The sequence below is a fragment of the Balaenoptera acutorostrata genome, chromosome 6 (assembly GCF_949987535.1).
Source record: "Balaenoptera acutorostrata chromosome 6, mBalAcu1.1, whole genome shotgun sequence".
NCBI lineage: Eukaryota > Metazoa > Chordata > Mammalia > Artiodactyla > Balaenopteridae > Balaenoptera > Balaenoptera acutorostrata.
The window spans coordinates 91942732-91958492 of NC_080069.1; the positions used below are offsets into that span (position 1 = coordinate 91942732).

General features: G+C 44.8%; 1 protein-coding gene across 1 annotated transcript in view; it reads right to left on the reverse strand.

The window, feature by feature from the left end:
- Positions 1–15761, reverse strand: part of GABBR2 (gamma-aminobutyric acid type B receptor subunit 2) — a 369399-nt gene that overhangs the window by 248542 nt on the left and 105096 nt on the right. Inside the window, exon 2 of the mRNA XM_007197049.3 lies at positions 2279–2416. Within this exon, the coding sequence (XP_007197111.2) occupies positions 2279–2416 (138 nt within the window). The remainder of the gene's footprint in view (positions 1–2278; positions 2417–15761) is intronic.

Genomic DNA, 15761 nt, shown 5'->3' on the forward strand with positions numbered 1-15761 from the left:
GTTGGGGTATTCAACTCAGGAAATAGCAGGAGATGGGGCAGGGGTGTCAACGACAATAAAACAAGAAACACTTAGCGCTTAGGACATGCCAGGGCACAGTTCTAATCCCTGTTTAATAATTTAGCCCACGCAGCAGCCCTATGAGGTCAGTCCTCTTATTACCTTGCTTTTACAGATGGGAGGCTGAGGCTCAGAGAGGCAGCGCCTGGCCCTGACCAGCAGGAGTCTGGCGTGCTCCTCAGTACTCAGGAGAGAATGCTCAAGGGCAGAGAAGGTGCATGACTCCACCAAGGTCTCACGGCTGTTTGTGGGCACCGCAGGGTTGGAAGCCAGGCTCCCCCGGCACACTGAGCCGTGCTGGTTCCCAGCTACGTGGTTAGGTTTGCACCAAAGCACGCTGAGCTGCTTTTCTGGCCTCATCCACTGTTGCATCCGCCCACCCTCAGCATGGCCTGCTCCGGCCACAGAGAATGACTCACTGCTCTCCAAGCCCACACTCCTTCTCACCTCCCGCTTTTGCATGCCCAGTTTCCTCTGCCAGCAGCGCTCTCCTCCACATCTCCAGCTGTCCAACACCCTCTCCTCCTTCGCAGCCAGCTCCCCATCACCTCCCCTGAGAAGCCTTCCTGAACCCAGGGCTGAGTGGGTGGGTGGCTCTCCCCTGGGACCCCACTCCTCCCTTATCACAGCTCTGCTATGGCTGCCTCCCACCTCCCCTCTGGGGCACGAGCTTGGGGCTCTACCCCCAGCGCCCCACATATGCAGGGCTGGACTCAGAAAGTACGTCAGTCAATGTGAGCAGAATGAAACCAGATTCCCCTGTGGTCTGGCTCCTGCCCACCCCTTCATTCTCATTCTCACCACCCTGACTCCCCACCCACCATGCTCCAGCCCCACTGCCCTCTTTTCCATTCCCTGAACAAGCCGAGTTTGTTCCCATCACAGGCTGTCTGCATTTGCTATTCCATCCTGATGTGGAATATTCTTCATCCAACCAACTCCTTCTCACCCTTCAGGTCTGAGTTCAATTGTCACCTCCTCTAAGAGGCCTTTCCTGACTGCCTCGAGGCAGCCACTATTTATCCCATCACCCTGTTTACCTCTACCCTAGCCATTTCCTTACCGCAATCTTATCTCAAGGGCCAAACTGCCTGAGTTTAAATCCTGGCTCTATTACCTATGAGTTGAGGGTCCTTGGGCAAGTTACTTAGCCTCTGTGTGCCTTGGTCTCCTTATCTATAAAATGGGATGATGATAATACCAACAGTTGTAAGGAGTACATGAGTTAATGAAAATACGTGCTCAGAACAGTGTCTGGTATGTTGTAAGCCCGACATACATACTATACAAGTATTGCTCTTAGTATTATTACTTAATTGTTTATTTGCTTATTGCCTGCCTCCCTCCTAGAATGTAAGCTCTGAACAGGTAGGGACCATGTCTGTCCTGTTCAGCACTATATCCCCAGTGTCTACCCAAATTCCAGGCACACAGTAAGTTGCATTATATTTATTGGATGGATGAATGGATGATAGATGATGAATGGATGATGGATGGATGGATGAATGGACGAGGGATGGATGGATGAAGCAAAGAAGTAAAACATGTTCCTGGGCCACAACTCATCGTGGGGTCTCATCTTTCTACACTTCTCTCTCACATTCTAAATAACAGCTAGCACTGGTGAGTTTCACCTATATCAGACCATACATTCACTGGTGGAACATTCGACAGCATATAACATTTGCCAGTGTAAAGAGTGAGTAACAGCCAAGAGCCCCAGAAAAGGCTTAACCAAGGAGAAAGGCAGTCTTAGTGGACAAAATAATTTCAGTGAGGGCGGGAGGTTTGGATCATCTAGTTAAAGAAATAGCGAGAGCAGGTCTCTGAGGCCTGAAGGTCTAGGGTGTACTTGGGGAAAGGTGGGTTGCTTAGAGGGGCTGAGGCATGGAGTGAGTGGCAGGGATAGGAAATGAGACTGGACAGGAAGACTGGCTGAATGTTGACAGCCCTGAAAGTCGGGCCAGGGAGTCACTGAAATATTTCAAACACACAGTGATGGTGTCAGGGCTACCCTTTAGAGTCCCACTGTGTCAGCCAGGACAGGCCAGAGGATCAGGCCAGGAGGTAGGGGCACTGGGAGGCTGTGTAATCATTCAGGAAAGAGTATGGGAGGTCTGAACTGAGCAACTTAGGAACCATGTTGGGCAAGGAACCATTTCTGAGAAAGACTGGTGGCCAAAGACAGTTCCCCACACGAAGGCGGCCCGGACCTTACCTGTACAAGATTCCAGCCTTGGAGGGACTCCGCGATGATGGACGTGACAGATGGACAGACTCCTCCAAACACCATCAAGTGGTTCGGCCCGTATTTTATTGCGTCGTAGAAGGCTTTCAACCCTTTTGCATTATCACACTGGGAGCAACACAAAGAAAGAGAAGCCCAAATTAGAAACAGCTTTCCCCAGGGACAAGAGCCCAACAGTGGATTCACACACACAAAACTTCCTCATGGGAAACCTGGGTTTCAGTTCTTTCACCATGAGGCCTCTCTTTAAGCCAGTCCTGAGCCCATGCTGTGAGCTCAGTGAGGTGTGGTCTTGGTACTGCTCTTCCCAGCTCTCCTCCCTCTGAGTGCCCTCCAAATCTAGGACTTTAGGCTCCCCAGCTATCTCCCTTCAGAGCACACTGAGGAATGGGCCCCCAAATTCCTCACCCTGGGCCTCTCCCATCATGGTCATCTATATTTTAAAAGAAGATAAATCCACACCCATTAGGATGGCTATTATCAAAAAAGCAGAAAACAACAAGTACTGGCAAGGGTGTGGAGAAAGTGGAATCTTTGTGCATTGCTGCTAGGGATATAAAGCGGTGCAGCTGCAATAGAAAACAGTACTACAGTTCCTCAAAACAGAATTAAACAGAATTATTATATGATCCAGCATTCCGCTTCTGGGTATATACCCCCAAGAACTGAAAGCAGGGACTCAAAGAGATATTTGTACACCCATGTTCATAGCAGCATTATTCACAGTAGCCAAAAAGTGTAAACAACCCAAATATACATCAAGAGATGAATGGTTGAACAAACTGTGATTTATACATACAATGGAGTATTTTTCTACCTTAAAAAGGAAGGGAATTCTGACACATGCTATAACACGGATGAAACCTGAAGACATTATGCTAAGTGAAATAAGCCAGACACAAAAGGACAAATGTTGTATGATTCCACTTAGATGAGGTACCTAGAATAGTCAAATTCATAAAGACAGAAAGTAGGATAGTGGTTACCAGGGGCTGGAGGAGGGGGAAATGGGGAGTTTAGTGTTTAATGGGTACAGTTTCAGTGATGGTTACATTCCAGAAATGGATGGAGGTGATGGTTGCACAACAGTGTGAAAGTACTTAATGTCACTGAACTGTACACCTAAAAATAAAGTGGCACATTTTATGTTATACACGTTTTATCACAATAAAAAAGGAGGAGGAGGAGAAGGAGAATGAGGTGAATCTAAAGGGAAGAATCTGTTCAGCAGACACTTGCCAAGCACCACTCTGTGTTCAGCCCAGGGCTGGATGCTGAGGAAACAGAGAAACTGGACACAGCCCTGCCAAGGAGCTCGCACATGAGAGAGGAAAACAGATCCTGGTGACCCGCTGTGGAAACGAACAAGGACAAATGTCCGCAGATGTCGGGAGTCAGTTACGGCTCACCTCCCTCTTCTCCACTTCCATCACTCTCATCAAGCCGTGTGGCCGGCTCTCCCCTGGATACAGCCATTGGCTGCGAACTGGGCGTCTTGCTCCTCCTGAGACCCAGTTAAGCCCCTTCATCACCTAGCAGTCTGAGGCCCCTTTGTAAAACATAAATTAGTCCCCTTTTTACTCTGCTGCTTTCTGTGCACTTAAAACCCAAACTCCTATCAGAATATAATTCTCAAAAGGTTAAAAACATAATTCTCATGAAAATCAATAGTGGGTACATGTCAACCTTTTATTTAACTAATAAAGGGCATCTGCAGGATGACAAAGTAGATTCAAAAGAAAATTTGGGAAACAGGGATTTTTATAGTGAATGCAAAATAAGAAATAAGATTGCTAAGTTAGATACAAAACTGGTTAGTGTCCTATAGGGCAATAAAACTATCACCTTTGGGGAAAGAAAAAGAAATCATTGAAAACCAGCACATCTTATCAATTTTAGAGAATTGTAAGATGCCTTAAATTCCCCCAGCCAGATGACCCTAAGGAAGGGCTGTTAGAAAACGCTCTAAGTGTTAGGCTAACTGGTTATATAATAACTATTTTATATTATTTACAAGTTTGGTATGATATTCTTCACCATCTTTATCATAACGGATGCAGGAAGCCACAAGATCCAGCCCTGCCTCTCACTCTGACCTGATTTCCCTCCACTCTCTTCCTTGCTCACCAAGTACAGCCTTACCAGCCTCCATTTTGATCCCTGAAAGGAAAAGCAATTTCCTTCCTGCCTCTGGGCCTTCGCACTTGCTGTTTTCTTTGCTGGGAATAATATTCACTTGGTTCTCAGCATGGCTCACTCCTCATCATTCAAGTCTCAGCTTAGCCCTTATCCCCTTAGGGAATTCATCACTGTTGCCCTACCCAAAATGGTCCTCACCCCCAGTCACTCTCTAAGATGCCACCCTAGTTAATGTCCCAATATAGCTCCTAAAATTATCCGAAATCATCTTGTCTATTTTTGTTTGTCTGTATATTGACTGTCCTTTAATTAAAATGTAAACCCCCTGAGGACAAGGCGTTGTGGTCATTGTTTCTACTGCTGTCTCCCCAGAGCTTATACAGGCGCCTCAGTAAGGATCTGTTGGATGCCTGAGGGGGCCCTCTGACCTCCCTGCATCTGTTTCTCCCCTCTCTTTCTACTTCCATGTGTCTCTCCTTATTTTTGTCTTATTTTGTCTCCCCGCCCCTTCTCCTCAAGTGACCATAATGTGGGACCAGAGTGGGTTAGCATTTGTTGCTCTCTCTTTGTCTACTTGAGAGACTCTGGACTGAGATCCACGGTGGGCGTCAAGAGGGATAGAAACATGAATCTGATCCAGTTCCTGGCCTCAGAGAGCTCATTGCCCAGTGAGATAGGGGCACGGGTGGCCCCAGCATGTGATGGACGGGGCTCAGTGCTGGGGCAGAGGCACCATGGGGAAGCGCCAGGGAGGGCTCTGGGGGCAGGGGTACGTAAGACTGAGGATGAGGGCAAAGTGGCCTGGGCTAAGGCTAAGGAGCGCTCTGAACGCCAGTCTAGAGAGTTTGGATAGTACCCTGGAGAGATTCAGGAAATGATTCAATTTTAAATTTTTAATTTAATTTAAAAATTGGCCAAGTTAATTTTCTTGCCAAGAAAGACAGAAGGAGAGAAAGATGGAAAGGAAGGAAGAAAGAAGGAAGGAGGGAGGTCGGGGGGAAGAAAGATGAAATTCTTATTGCTTCTTGGGGCCCTCTATTAATTGTTCCTGTTTCTTGATTGAAAGCAACACTTCCCACCCTCGGTGGGGCACAAGTGGATATAACATAGTAGTTCATGTTTTAATTGTTTCTAACATGATTTACTGAATCATTTTCCATTTTAATACATTCCTGTAATGATTTTAGCTTGCTTTGTAATCTGTACTAATGACAGTGATGATACAGTACCGCAAGATTTATAATCAAAGTTGCATTAAAATAATATTAGCAACAGTGAACTTATTAATACCTGTTTGCTCAGCAAACATTTCTCCAGTACCTAGTCTCTGTAAGACTCTTCATTGATAATGGTGCCCTGGCTTCTCACGAATATATACCTTCTGAATACGTCAACTCAAAAATCTGAGCATATTTGACCACTGGTATTTGAGCTGCAAAAGTTTATCTGACTCAGTTTTCACCAAACCGTGTGGAAAGCAGAATTCTGGCTCCCATGACCCCCTTGGTCTTACTCTTACGCATGTGTTATGTTACATGGCAAATGGGACTTTGCAGATGTAATTAAGGTTACCGATCAGCTGACCTTAAAGTGTTACCCAGGTGGCCCAATGTATTCACACAAGCCCTGAAAAGCGGAGAAGCTTTTCTGGCTGACGGCAGCGGGGAAATCAGAGATTCAAAGCATGAGACGTACTTGATGTGCCATTGTTGGTTTGAAGCTGAAGGGGGACCTCAGTCCTACGATCGCAAAAAACTGAATTCTGCCAACAACCTGAATAGCTGGGCCTCCAGATAAGAACCCAGCCCAGCTGACTCCTTGATTCTGGCCTTCGAAAGCCCTGAGCAGAGGGCTCGGCAGAGTCATGCAGGTCTGGACTTCTGGCCCATGAATGGTGAAGACAGTGCACGGTTGTGGTTTAAGCCACTAAATTTGTGGTCATTCGTTACAGCATCAATAGAAAACTAATGTGGTGAAGTAAAATGAGAAAAATTAGAATAATACAGTGAGATTTTCCTTAACGTTAAATGTATTCCGTTTAGAGAACTATCCTTAATTTAAAGATAAGATCCTTCGTGGTTTGTATGGTGTGGAAACGCTCTTCTGTTATAAAATAGCAGATAGTAGCAGGATTTTGTTTTTAATACCCTAACGCAGCAAAATAAAATGTTTTCTACCCTGTGTACATTTCTGTTCCATGCCCCCTGGAGCCCCGTCTCTTTAGCCTTTACTGGTGTGTAGGAGCCAAATGTGTGAGCATTGCTAACCCAGCCGGCCTGGCACCCTCATTTTCAGATGCAGACAGTGATGACTAGAGAGGTGAAGGGACTTATCCACTGTCATTTCAGGATTAGGGGAGGGATTTCGGGATCCCCAGTTCAGAGCTTTCTCAACAGTCTAGAGAACTCAGCTCAACGGGCGAAGGGAAGGGAAAAGTCAGCAGCATTCTAGAAAGGACCATTCTCCCCCAGGGTAGTGCTGCAAGCCCAGGCCTCTTCCTGATCAGCACTCTTGACCTGAGGCAGGAGAAACAACCTACTGGGCACCAAGTAAGAAAGAAAAAGAGAAAAGGGGAGAAAGATGGGAAGCAAGTCAGAAGGACGGAAGAAGGGTGCTTCCCCAGCTCCCCTAGAGAGCACGTTCGCAGTGAATAACAAAGTAAAAATCACATGGATGTACCTGTCCCATATGAGATGCTGTGGTCCCTCATCCTCATTTCTAATACTGTCTCTTCTTAGCTGACATGGTTAGTGTCCCCAATAGATAGGCTCTCCAGTTGACCTAAGCTGAATTTCTGTGGCTGGACCAGCATGGAGGTTTTTACACTCAGCCCAGCAGGGCCCTATGACCCAGCAAAGATGTTTGGGGTCCAGTGAGAGGGGCTCTGGGTTCCTCACCTTCATTTCCACCTGCAGTTCTCCTTTACCTGTTCTATATACAGCTTCAAGGGGCCACATAATACTTAATTTGAAAAGAGGATTTCATGGATAGTCACAAAAAAAGGTTTGAAAACCACAAAGGAGATGACCCCAGAGATCCTTGCCTGTGTATGACTCTTGTCTCTGGCCTAGGGAAGTGCAGGTGGGTGTCCCGCAGGCGAGGCTGGATGAGCCAGTCACGTGAGCGCACACTACAAGCCGCTCGCTGAAAGTTCATCCACTGCACATCAGTTTGCCTGATGATCAATTCAACAAACCATTGGGGAATTTCTCTAAGTTTGAGTTTCCCAAGGGATTCCTTGCAGACACTTCACATGGCAATTTCACAAGGATTTGTCCTTGCGGCTCAAGTGAAAGTCAATTTCAACTGTATTTCACATTTCAGTCCTTCCTAAATGCTGAGCTTGGAGATGTTCCCCTAATGTTTGTTTATTACTTTCCTCTTCTTGTGGGCTCCGGACCTGCCCCTCCATGAGCCAGGGAAATGTTGAAGCTTTTCTAGTCCCCATTTAAGGTGTCTGTCAGATGGCTTTTAGTTAGCTGGTCACTGGGCAAAACCATCATTCTGAGAAATTATTTATGACATGTTGTCTTTGAGCGATTTGACTTGTTGATGAATTGCTCTCAGAGCCCGGATAAGCGGGTTCTTCTGTCCTGGAAGAAAGCCACAGGCTTTATCATGTTCCCCTACTTTCCCCACCTCCCCCACTAGGAACTCCCCCCCCCCTCCCTTCTGGAGGGTACAGCCACACCTGACCAGCAGACAGGGAGCTAATTCCATCGTGGTTCACATTCTCCTGCAATAGTTCAAGGCTAAATGACCAGCTACAGCCTCTGATCTGCAGTCCTGTCACTTGGACATGGGCTGGCACACAGTAGGGCCTCACTAACTCTCGCCCTCCCCCTCCCTCTTCTCTCCAGGATTTTTCCCCCTTGCCTTTCATTGACCTCACATCTCCAGTAGCTCATGGTCACTTCCTCCAAACTCCCTTCCCCTGTTTCACTTCCAAAGGCTTCTTCTCCTTCCCTGCCAAGATGGACTTGTCACAAAGAAATCATAATGAACACATACAGGCTCTTAAAATTCAGCACCTATAAATGGGAACAGAGCCAAAAGCCATGAAAATCAATTTTTTAATGAAAAAGTAGAACTCTAGAATAAAATTCATTTTCATTTAAATCTCATTTTTAAAGAATTAAAATACTTTTTTGACTGAAAAATTTCAAAGAAAATATTGCTGAGAGTTAAAATGTAAAAATGCCAAGAAAATGTCAGAGTTAATAACGACCAATGTGAAACTGGGAATTACTCTGCACAGAATTTCAGAATTGAAGGAGAATGTAAAAGCTAACATGTCCAACTCATGCCCCAGATACAAAGTCCTCCTCTGTGCATCCTGTTCCAGGAGTGGTCAGCATCTGCTTACATCCCTCCAGTGGCAGGGGTCTCACTCCCTCACCAGGGAGCTACTTTGCCATTGGTGCTTCTTAGAAAGTTCTTACGTTGGTCGTGAAATCACCCTGCTTTTGCATCCCCTGTTTCAACTTCTCATTCTAGAGCAAAGGTCAGCAAACTTTTCCCGTAAAGGGCCAGGCAATAAATATTTTAGGCTCTGTGGGCCATATTGCAACTTCTCAACCCTTTGGAGTACAAAAGCAGCCACAGACAATACATAAATGAATGAATATGGCTGCAATCCCATAAAATTTTATTTACAAAACAGGCAGTAGTTGGATTTGGACCACTGGCTGTAGTTTGCCCACCCCTGCTCTAGAACCTCACAGAACACGTACAGTCCTCCATCACCACGAGAGCCCTTCAGATACCTAAACTCAGCCAGCCTGCCTCCACAAGATGCTTTCAGGCCAAACGACCCTTAGCTCTTCTAATCATCCCTGTATGATATAGTTTCACACCCTTCTCGTACGTGGGCATCCTTGGGAGTGGCTTCAGAGGACAGATATTTCCTGGATGCACCCCAAATACCTCCATCTGTCCTGCACAGAAAAGTAACACAAGCCAATATGTGTTGTACACTCACTATGTGTCAAGCATGGTAATAAGAACTTCATACAAATTATTCTATTCATTCCTCACAGTGTTATGTAAGGTAGGTACTATTATTATTTCCATCTCACAGAAAGGGAAACTGAGGTTCAGAGAAGTTAAAAAACTTGCCCCAAGTCACATAAATGGTAAGGATTCCATCTCAGGCAGTGTCACTTCAGAGCATTGTTTTATTTTAAATAAGAATTTGTTATTATGAAATATTTTACTTATAGAATAGTATATATACATATACATATAACTTATATAAAGTATGAAAAACAGTAATGTGAACATACAGTATACCCAACACCCAGTTTATGCTGAAGCCCCTGTGTGCCCACCCTGCCCATATCCCTCCTTCACCAGGAAGAACCCCTAGTCTGAATTTTGTGCTTATCCTTCCTTTGCTTTTCTTTATTGTTTATCATATGTATGTTTCCTAAACACTGTATCATTTAATTTTACTTGTTTTGAATGTATATATAAGTAGAATCATGCCTGAAACTTGCTTTTATGGCTTCACATTATGTTTGTGAGATTTTTGTTGCTGAACAAAGCTATAGCTCATTCATTTTGATAGCTGTGTAGTATTCCGTTGTGTGAACAGGCCATGGTTTATTTGTTAATTCCTCCTGATGGACACTTGGGTTGTTTCCAGTGTTTCATTTAGTTGCTGCTGTAAGCAAGACAGCTGAATGTTTCTATACACGTCTCCTGGCACACATATGTAGAGCTTCTCTAGGGTATAAACCTAGAAATGGAATCACTGAATCACAGGATTTCCCACATTTTGTCGAAGTGGTTTTATCCGTTTACACTCCCACCAGCAGTGTTTGAGATATCTCATTACTCCACATCCTCATCAACTTTATCTTTTGCCAATCTTGTGGGTATTGGATATGTCATTTTAATTTGTATGTTCCTGATTATTAAAGAGGATAAGCCACTTTTTCACGTGTTTGTATGTGTTTCTACTTCCTCTTTTGGACTGGTGACTTTGCCTACTTTTCTGTTGGACCGTTTGTCTTTTTCTTATTGATTTGTTCAGACCATCCCTAGCCACAATGCTAAAATGAATGAAATGATCACCTCTCGCATTCTGAGCATAGACTTCCATTAATGCAGCCTCAGACGACAGTCCTTCTATTTGGTCCCTACTTCATGCAGAGTTTGCTGTCAGTAAAAATTAGTAAATCAGCATGTGTAATCTTGGTAACAAAACACCTACGAACCTTTCTTGGAAAGAAAAAAAGAAAGGAAGGAAGGAAGGAAGGAAGGGAGGGAGGGAGGGAGGGAGGGAGGGAGGGAAGGGAGGGAGGGAGGGAGGGAGACTACTTGATAAAATCCAGCCAACCACAGATGAATCAAAGTATAGATCTCAGGAAAGGAGAGCTTGTGATAAAAAGGAATGATTGCAAGAGCTGGACCCATTTAACATGAAACAATCAGCAATATAAAGATAATAATGTAACATAAAATTCAGAAGGCGGAGGAGGAAAAAGGAGTTGTGAGACTGCTAATTTCCTCTCCTTCCATACAAGGACTTTAATGGATACCCTCTAAAGTGGAAAACTGGAGTTTAAAAGCCGGGACGCTAACCTCACTGCTCTTCGTAATCTTTTATTACCCTTAGATTTTTTTTTTTTTTTTTTTTTTTACCCTTAGATATTTTAAAACCAAATATTTTCTGTAGCGAAGGCAAAACTGTTTAATGTTAAGCAATTCCTTCTGCTTTACTCTTATTTTCTTGTTACATTCAGATAAATAAATTTTAACATTAATTTTAAATAGCATGTAATAATGACCTTTTTATAAAATTATTTCTGTCCACCTCTCTACTTACAACATCTGCACGGAGAGATGTCTGGAATGGGAGTCATCTCATGTTAAAGATCGTGAGATTTTGAGTGATTTTTAAAAAACTCTCTTCTCTGTACTTATTTGTTTTACTTGAATTTCCTAAAGCACATATTACTTTTATAAAGACAGAAACTCATTTTTAAACTGGTAGGCTTTTCACACTCAAGATGCTTTCTCACTCATTTAAGTTCATCTCTTTCTGTTCTTCTGTGATTGACTTTCTGAGCCAAAAGCACAGGATTTAACATTTATTATTGCTAAATCATGTTAAAAATTAGCCCAGCACCATGGCCAACTGAATTCAACAAGCTATATTGTTTTTTCATTGAAATTAATTCATTCAAACATTTTCTGAGCATCCACTAAGTGCTAAGAGAAACAAGTTAAGTCCCTGTGACATATAATTCCTTCAACAGAGTAGTTACTGAAGAAATGTTTACTGACATATTTAATTTGGAAATAAGAATGGTAATAATAGCACAGCAATCCCTATATAACATTTATTTATGCCAGGCACTACTATAATTTTTTAGTATTTATTAACTCAATCCTCACAACAACACTATGAAGCATGTCCTATTATTAGCCATATTTTAATAGATGAAGAAGCTGAGGGTCAGAGAGGTGAGTAATTTGTCCAAAGCTTTACACAGTGAGTAACAGGAAGACTTGGGATTCTGTTCTCCCTGGGCACACAGTGATACTCTAACTCCCCAGCCTTCCTTGCAACTAGGTGTGACCACTGAGTTTTGGGCAATGCAATGTGAGCAAAGGTGATGGGCACTATGCCCAGGACTGGCCTATAAAGCCTTCCCATGGGTTCTCCATGCTCTCTTCCCATCCACAGTGTCAGTGGGGAAGACTCCAAGGACCTAGAAGCTTCCCCAACCCCAAATCCTTATGCCCGTCATGGAGGGGCACCGCGACTGTCAGAGAAACTGTCACAAGGAGGACAGCCTCCCAAGGTGACAGACTCCGGGAGCAATGCCTTCAGTATGTGTCTCGCTCCTTGCAGGCAATCCCAACCCTTGACTGAGCACAGCAGCCAAACAGATGCTTACCATTTCTGGTCAGCACAAGACTCAGCTATGGGCAATCTTGAGCCCCTTTGGTCTGGCTGAGACTTCATCAGAGCTGCACCACTGCCCGAGTCTCTTCCTACTCACCTCTCCTTCCCTCCCCCTCTCCTTTCACAGGTGGCAGACCTGCCCACACTCTGAAGACTTGCCCTGCCTTTCTCTGCTCTCTCCCCTCTTTCTTTCGTGAGCATTGCTCCCAATGCACATCTAACTCTGGGCATCTGCTTCCCAGTGGACCCAACCAACACACCCTCTGACCTGCATTTGACTATGACATGAGCAAGAAATCATCTTAATACTTTGAACCACTGGAATATAAGGGTGTTTGTTACCGTAATTAGACTGCATTGACCAGTAACATTCTTAACCACCTGCTATAAGAAGCCTGAAATACAAGAAAATCAACACACCTGGGAAACTATTACAGAAAGGTGAAAAGAGTTTGAAGACAGACAAAAAAGATTAGGGGAAAAGGTAGAAAGAAGTTATGCTGTACATTTAAAATTTGTTCCCCTATCATTCAGGACACTGACGTCAAACCAAAATTCAAGGGACGTGACCAGATATAACTCAGATTTGCTGCACTGGGTGGTCTTCATCCCCTCTGTTCCCCTGCGCCCACAAAGGGCCTGGCTCCAAACAGGTGTTCAGTACATACTGGCTGGACGAAATTACTGCTGCATACAAACCCTGCTGGTGGATACAGCCTGAAATAAAAGTAACCGTAGCTGTAGCTCTGTCCCAAAGAGCTTATTAACTCCAGCCATCTTGAGTTTTTCACACTCCTTCCCCAGGCTGATGGACAGACCATCTGCTTCTATAAGTCTCCAGAGAGCCAGACTGTCCATCTTGGATGCTGAGAAAAACTGGCATTTCTGTATTCTCCCTGAAGCTGTCGCTCTGAATTCTTGGTCGGCTGCAGACTGTGTTATTTGAGGATGAAGGAGCCGTAGCACCCATCTCTCCTCTGCACTGGGGAAGCCAATTACCCAATTTACAAAATGTTTTTCAAAGACTGGTAGATACAAACTCTGTTTCCTAATTACCTGTCAATAAGTTCCTCCTCATATGCAGGTGTGACATTTTTAAAAGCCAGGGTCACGAACACAAAACGTATGCGGGCTGCTTGTCAGGAGGGTTGGGGTGCTCCCTTCTGCAGGTTTGCACAAATATCAGAAGTTGTCAGCCCTTCCCCTGGGGATGGGGGCCAGGTCACCTGCTAAGGAGGGACCTCACTCTAGCTATGTTCCACCAAGCCATCTCCATTCCTTTCCACCCCACATATGCCTCTGCAGCGTGCTCTTCCGAGGGGTGCACTGGTCCAACATTTGCTGAGGGCCTGGGCTAGATACAGGGTAAGACACGGACCCTGCCCTCAGGGGACTTATAATCTAGAGGAGGTACAGAAATAATTTCGTAAAATGTAGTATGAAGTTAATGGAGATTTAGAACACTCGTTCGTTCCATTAATACTCATAGGATGATAATTTAGAGCCAGATCCTGTGGGAGGTGCTGGGGACACAGGAAAGGTTACATACAGTCTTGGCCATGAGGGAGCTCTCACTTCGGTGGGGAGAGAAGATTGAAACAAAAAGCCATAACACAAGGCAAGATAAAAGTGGGAACTCCGGTGGAGACACAAGTCATGCAAAAAGAAAGGAATGGTCGAATCTCACTGAGATATTCTGCCAAGACTTCTTGGAAGAGGTGGCATTCGAGCTGAGCTTTGGGAGATGAAGAAGAGAGTGAGGTGGCAGGAGGGCACCCCAGATGGAGATGCCAGCATAAGCAAAGCCTCGGAGGGGGAAAGTGCATACAGGAGAAGTGGAGTATCTGCTTCTGGGGCAGGAGCACAGGGTGGAGAAGGGAGGTGGCAGGAGACGGATGGGTGGGGTCAGACTGGCTGGTCTGTGGGGAACCGTGAACATCAGGCAGGGTGTGGTTTCTTTTCTCTAGGCAGCAGGAGTCACTGCAGAACTTTAATCAGGGGAGTGCCAGGATGGAGGCTGTGCTGTACGCAGATGCCTCTGGCAGCTGGTGTAGAGGAGGAAGGCCTGACGGGGAAGAAGGCGACCAGCTGGGAAGTGGGAGCAATGGTTCAGGTGTAAGGCTTGATGGGCAACCTGGCCCAGCACTCCAGGAAGGATTTATGTGCACAGTGGAGCTCACCTCTCAGAGGTCCATTAACTAAGGGACTCGGAGGCTTGGGTTTGACCAGCACGTGATGTCAATGGGACTCAGTCAGATGGGTCACCTCAATAGCCTCCTTAATGGGAGGCTCAGTGATGGGGAAGACCAGTGAGGAAAGATATCAAAGAGAATAAAGCCAGCTATGTCAGGCACAGCATATGGGCCTGGATGAGGGCCCCAGGCCCCTGTGACCTCCTCTTCACTTGGGCTTCACTTATAAAACAAGAAGGTTGAGTTAGTGGGTTCATCAGTCATGAGAGGCTAGGCTCTCCTGTAGCAACAAACACCCCCAAATCTCAATGGAGCACCCCAGAAAAAGTTGATTTCTCTCTCAGCAAAGGGGGGGTCTTGACACATCCTAGTCACTCAGGGGCCCAAGCTGACGGAAAAACCACCATCTTGAATGCTGCCGCTTTGCCAAGAGAGAAGGAAAAAGAAGCTCTGGAGAGGGTCAACCAGCAATTAAATGGAACTCACTGGCCAGAATTGGCACCATCCAACTACCAGGGACACAAGGCACAACTTGGCCAGCAGAAGAGGGGAACTAGGTGTCCGGGAACTACAAATGTCTGCCGCAGTTGATCTCTCAGACCCCTTCCAGCCCTGTCTGCATTTTGGTTTGTGCGCCAGATTTTGGTTCAATGTATCAAACTAACATTTCTTTAATACTGACCTATGTGTTTGTTGGGCACTATGCTAGATTCTTTACATGCATTATCTCATTTGCTATTCATAATGTATCTCATTTAATATTCACAATGCCTCTATGAGATGGATACCATTACAGACATACCTTGTTTTATTGAACTTTGATTTATTACGCTTCGCAGATGTTACATTTTTACAAATTGAAGGCTGGTGGCAACCCTGTGTTGCGAAAGTCTATCAGCACCATTTTTCCAACAGCATTTGCTCACTTCATGTATCTGTGTCATATTTTGATAATTCTTACGATTATTTCAAACCCTCTACCAGCAAAAAGATTTGACTCACTGAAAGTTCAGATGATGGTTAGCATTTTTTAGCAATAAAGTATATTTAAATTAAGGTATGTACATTGTTTTTTTAGACATAATGATATTGCACATTTAATGGACTCCAGTATAGTGTAAACATGACTTTTATACACACTGGGAAACAAAAAAATTCGTGTGACTTGCCTTATTGTGACATTCACTTTACTGTGGTGGCCTTG